Source organism: Alexandromys fortis, unplaced genomic scaffold (genome assembly GCF_014885135.2).
Source record: "Alexandromys fortis isolate MF-2015 unplaced genomic scaffold, M_Fortis_MF-2015_v1.1 scaffold_119, whole genome shotgun sequence".
NCBI classification, from domain to species: domain Eukaryota; kingdom Metazoa; phylum Chordata; class Mammalia; order Rodentia; family Cricetidae; genus Alexandromys; species Alexandromys fortis.
Window position 1 is genome coordinate 2,609,861 of NW_026067991.1, and position 5,854 is coordinate 2,615,714.

Sequence of the window (5,854 nt, forward strand, 5' to 3'; positions counted from 1 at the left end):
CTGTTTTAAATTAAAGTAACAACAAAAGTCTAAATTTAAGGCAATCCAGAGTGCTGTAGGAGGTCCTTCTGTTTATGTGTTGCTTTCCTTGGTTGAATAAAGAAACTGCCTTGGCCTTTTGATAGGGCAGCACTTAGGTAGGCGGAGTAGACAGAACTGAGTGCTGGGAAGAAGGGCAGAGAGACAGAAGCCATGGCTTTCCTGCCTGAGACGGACGCTGGTTAGAATCCTGCCAGTAAGGCACAGTCACGTCGTGATACACAGATTTAATAGAAATGGGTTAAATTAAGATGTAAGAAGTAGCCAATAAAGAAGTTAGAGCTAATGGGCCAGGCAGTGTTTAAATGAATACAGTTTCTGTGTGATTATTTCAGGTGTAAGCTAGCCAGGTGGCTGGGACAGAACACCACCCCCACACACACACCTCCTTGCAACACCAGAGTCAGATGAAGAAAGGATGGTTTTGGATCAAACAAGAAACATTCATTCTAATTAAGCAAACTCATCAAGCCCAACGATCTATCTCCACAGCACACACTGGTCTATAGGCCAAAGCCTTCCAAGTACAGAATAATTGACCACATGGAATTTCAGCTTCTTACTAAGCAGAAACATTTCCTGGATGAAAGAGACTGTACACATTTTGCATCAGCTTTATTCCATATTCCAATATTCCACATTGGGCAGGGGCTTGGAGAGAAAGCATGGTTTTTCTATTTACTGATTAACTGAGTAAGTGACTTCAGTGCTGGGGCTTGAACCCGGGGCCCTGCACACACAGCAATTGCTTTACCACCACTGGGCTCCAGCCACAGATCAAAAGCATGGTGCTAAAACAAGACTAAAATTAAGGGAGAGGAAAATCTTCCTGGTTATGGTTGATGATAAAAATGGTCTTCTAGGAGCTGGAGAGGTGGCTCAGTGGTTAAGAGCATGGTTGCTCTTCCAGAGGACCTGGGCTTAACCCCAGCACCCATATGTCCGCTTCCAAACATCTGTAACTCCAGTCCCAGGTGATCCGATGCCCTCCTGTGGTCTCTGAGGGCACCAGCCATGCATGCAGCATACAGACATACATTCAGGCAAACACCCATAAACTTAAAAATAAATCAATAAAAATTAAAAATAGTCACATTAACAGCAACAACAAAGACTGGGCAGTGGTGGCACTAACTAAAGAATTCGAGGAAAACAGCCAGAAGCTGAAAAGGACAAGGAGAGAAGGAACATTTAGCACTTCCTAGGAGTGCAGCACAGCAGACACCCTGGCTTGAGTCTAATGAAACTTATTTGAGAATTCTAACCTCAAGAGCTGAAAGATAATAAATCTGTAACTAGTCAATAAATTCATCTTTCTTATGGAATCAACAGGAACCAAACTGACCTAACCTCTTGCTGCTGTGCTGCCTGTCCTGGCAGTTTACTCATTCCTCTGGCATAGATCTATGGTGGCACTGAGTGAGAGAGATGGGGTGGGGTAGGACAGAAAGGCAGATGCACACACACACAAGCATGCAAACACATGTAGTCAGTTCTATACTTAGGATCTCACAGAAACCAATGGGCTTCACCTTTTCTCTGCCAACCACCTTCATGCAGCTGTTTTCCAAGAGATTCAGCCAATTAGATAGGGAGAAAATTAATTCTACATACCTGGTCATGGATGAGCCCATGATATAGAATGTTCTGCATGTCCCTGCAAAGCCGCTCCAGGCCACCATACTTGGACCAGACATTGGGGCAGTTGGCTGACACCAAACCCTCCACAGTAGTCTTCAAATTACCCAGCAACTGCCAATGCTCTCTCCTGAAATCATACCAATGGTTCGTTAAGTTTGCTGAACCTGACCCTCACCATACACATCAGTGTCTCCTGCCTGACATTCTCTCTTCCATTAATTTTTCTCTTCAACATAAGGCTCCATTCTGAGAGTACTATAGTTATAAAGACTTGAGCCCTTACACTTACATGGCATATCATGGCTATTTGTGATTTTAGGAGTGCAACCCATTAAGAGCCATTTCTGAGCCAGGCAGTGGTGGCACACACCTTTAATCCCAGAATTTGGGGGGCAGAGGAAGGCGGATCTTGAGTTCCAGGTTAGCCTGGTCTACAGAGCGAGTTCCTGGACAGCTGGAGCTACCCAGAGAAACCTGGTCTTGAAAAACAACAAAACGAAATAAAAGACCTATTTCTGAACAATGATAATACAAAGGGAAAAGAGGAGAACACCCACCCACAATCAGAAATCTTATTTGTATGGATGTTTTGCCTACATACTTGTCTGTGACCATATCAGGCCTGATGATAGTAGAGGCCACTGGATCCCCTGAAACTGGAGTTATAGATGGTTGTGAGCTGCCATGAAGGCCCAGGTCTACTAGAAGAACAGGAAGTGCTACTTAACCACTGATCCACCTCTCCAGTCCCAAATCAGAAATCTTTTATGATATAAATCCAACCACCCTGCTTCTTCTTTTCTGTATTCCCTAGCACTAGGTGAATTACAGCAAAGGTCAGATACATACCAACACTTACAAGCAAACATGACAGGTAAGGACACAAACTACTTGTCATTTGAGGGTCTCGTGTATTCTAGGCTTCCCCTGACCTCACTTGGTAGCTGTGGATAACTTTGAATTTGTGGTCCTACTGCCATCCCCTCCCAAATGCCGACATCACAGGTGTGTGCTACAGGCTCTGCTGTTGTGAAGTGCTAGAGATTGAACCCAGAGCTTTCTTATGCTAGACAAAACAATCTACCAACTTGTTTGTTGGTACTAAACACCCCAAGCCAACCATAAGACTTTTTGCCTCCATGATTTTTAAGTGAACACTGAAACAAAAGAGGTTTTAAGTTTGCATTGAAGTCACTTTAAGACACGTCCCCAGACCAGCCAGCTGTCACCTTGTTCTCCTAGACTATTTGATGTACTTCACTGTGAAATCAGAAAATTGCTGCCCTGATCATCTTTCAGGTTCCTCTTAATCCCTAGCAATTTCTCTGCACAGCTTTTAACCAGCAAAACTCAACATCAAGTGCAATAGAATGCGGGACCCGAATGCACTGATCAAACTGGACAAGGGAAGCATACGGAGATAATGCGTCACTCTTGGCCTCTTGGGCCCCCAACTGTAACAATACACACATTATCATCCCGTCCATTATTAGACTACCGCTCTTTCCTCTTTTCATGGCGATCATAGGAAATAAGAAAGATTTCCTCAGGAAACTTTATCATAACGATTTTATATCATATAAATACCAGCAGAGGATGGATCCTGAATTATAATCCTTTCCATCAATACAAAACTAATCTTTTGTGTATTTTCTGAGCAATTTTAGAAGAGTGGATGAGTAAAGGCAGATAAGTAAAACCCATAAATAAAATGAGTGACAGAATGGGGTGGAGACTCAGCCATAGAGAAAATGAGTGACAGAATGGGGTGGAGACTCAGCCATAGAGAAAATGAGTGACAGAATGGGGTGGAGACTCAGCCATAAAGGGAGGGTCAAGAGGATTGGGCTTTTTGCTTTGAAGGCCTTGTGAACAAGAATTTGTTTGAACTGGAAGACATTCAGGTTTTCTTTTCCTTATTAAATATCTGCATCACCAGCTGGGCATAGTGGTTCACACCTATAATCCCAGCACTCGGAAGGCTTCAACAGGAAGATTGCCATAAACTCAAGGCCAGCCAGTATTACAAAGAGAGTTCCAGACAGAGCAACACTCTGTCTCAAAAATAAAAATATTGAGTCACCAGACTTCTCTTGTATTTCTATACCAGTCGTAAAATGCCCACTGAACTAAAGTAATCACTCAAAATGCCGTTTATGTTTATACTGAGAAACTACCACTCTAGAGGCTGACTCCAGCTGCTGCTCACTGACTGCATCCTATGTTTCAGCAGGGTTAATCAACCTCTGGTCTACTTTGACGGACGGTTTTCACATTCCAACAAACTACAATCAAGCCTTACAGGTCTAACAGCCGGTGTGGCTCGACAAGAGGCTGCATACCTGAGTTCTGATTCATCCTGGGTCAATACGGCATTAACTTCTTAAAGAATATTACGAAGTAGACAGCATTCATTGCTCCCAAAATTCTACAAAGAACATGGAAGTCCTAGAACCTCTGATCTACCAATAATGTCCTCTGGACAAAGCTAAGGATTCATCCTTTCTCACAAGAAAGTGTCCCTGAGATGCCAAATGACGAAGAAACGCGGCTTTACTGCAGTATCCCAGGCGCTCTGTGCTTTGTAAATGCACATTTGGGAGAATGATAAGCCTGAAAATTTTGTATTTACATAGTTACAGTATGCCTTTTAGTGTTCTCTATCTTAATGATAGAAATATTTTCAGAGGGTTGAGATATTAAATCAACTTGAAGCCAGGAGATGGTGGTACACACCTTTAATCCCAGCACTCAGGAGGCAGAAGCAAGTGGATCTCTGTGAGTTCAAGGCCAGCCTGGTCTACAAGAGCTAGTTCCAGGAGAGGCTCCAAAGCTACAGAGAAACCTTGTCTCAATAAATAAATAAATTAAATAAATAGCTTTAGATGTAAGTAAAGAGACCACCGTGGAGAATCAAGTGCTGCTGCCCCCTCGTGTGTGTGTGTGCGCGTGCGTGTGTTTATTTGTACAAGTACACAGGCAGGCCAGAGGTCAACCCCAGCTGTTGGTCTTTAGGAGCCCTACACTTGTTTTCTGAAACACAGTCTCTCACTGGGCTCTGAGGCCTGCTGCTTCGGTTAGGCTGGCCAGTACGCCCCAGGGAACTGCTTGTCTCAGTCTCCCAGAGCTGGGATTACAAACAAATACCTGGCTTTGTTGTTCGTTTGCTTGTTTTTAACATGGGCACTAGGGCAACACCTTCATCTACTGAGTTCTGCCCTCCCCCCCAGACCCTTCTAAGAAGCAGAAGGAAACTACTCTAGCCTATCCTTTTCACATGATGTCATTCACCCAGGACAGACACACTCTGAGACCACAGTTAGAGGTCAAACTGTACCAAGCCAAGCAATGATCTGATCCCTGAAATGGAGGGTGGGATGCAACATCAACATGATAGAACACCAAAAAAGAAATCAATTTTGATCAGAAAGACTTTCCAAAGCTATGACAGCATGAGAGAGAGAACTGATCTCAATGTGAAAATACTAAAAAATAAAACATGCTACAGTGTTCCTTTGGTAACAGAGGGGACCACAAAGGAGAGGAGTTGTTAAGCCTTTTTCTGAGATTAGCAACTAATAAAGGCTCCACGGGGGCTGGGAAGATGGCTCAGTGGTTAGGAGCATGTGCAGAGGACTTGGACTCAGTTCCCATCACTCACATGATGGCTCACAACTGTCTGTGACTACAATTCCAGGGGATCCAACACCCTCTTCTAGCCTCTGAGGGTGCACACATACACATGCAAATAAACATTCATACACATAAAATAAAAATAACAAAATTTTTAAAAAAGAAGCAATTATCTGAACCAATTTAGCAAACAAGAACTGGAAAGTACCATAAAGCATTTTTAAACATCAAATGTCAAAAAGTGTCTCGTGCTGAAGGACTCTGACTCGGCAAGCCCCTGGGACTTTCAAAAGCCAGAAAGCAGTTTCTAGAAAGAATTGGTTCTTCCTCTAGGTACAGAAAGACACAAAATAAAGGAGAAAGAATTGAGCTGGAGAGATGGCTCAGCGGTCACTGAGCACTGGATGCTCTTTCAGAGGACCTGGGTTCAATTCCCAGCACCCACATGGCAGCTCACACCTGTCCGTAGTTGCAATTCCAGGAGTTCCAACACTTTCACACAGACACACATGCAAGCAAAAAAAAAAAAAAAAAAAAAAAA

General features: G+C 43.4%; 1 protein-coding gene across 4 annotated transcripts in view; it reads right to left on the minus strand.

Moving 5' to 3' along the window:
- The window catches only part of Rubcn (rubicon autophagy regulator), a 71,361-nt gene that overhangs the window by 47,365 nt on the left and 18,142 nt on the right, over positions 1-5,854 (minus strand). For all 4 annotated transcript variants that reach the window (XM_050159770.1, XM_050159769.1, XM_050159768.1 and 1 more), the window contains exon 2: positions 1,654-1,807. In XM_050159770.1, coding sequence (XP_050015727.1) covers positions 1,654-1,692 — 39 coding nt within the window. In that variant the 5' untranslated portion in view covers positions 1,693-1,807. The remainder of the gene's footprint in view (positions 1-1,653; positions 1,808-5,854) is intronic.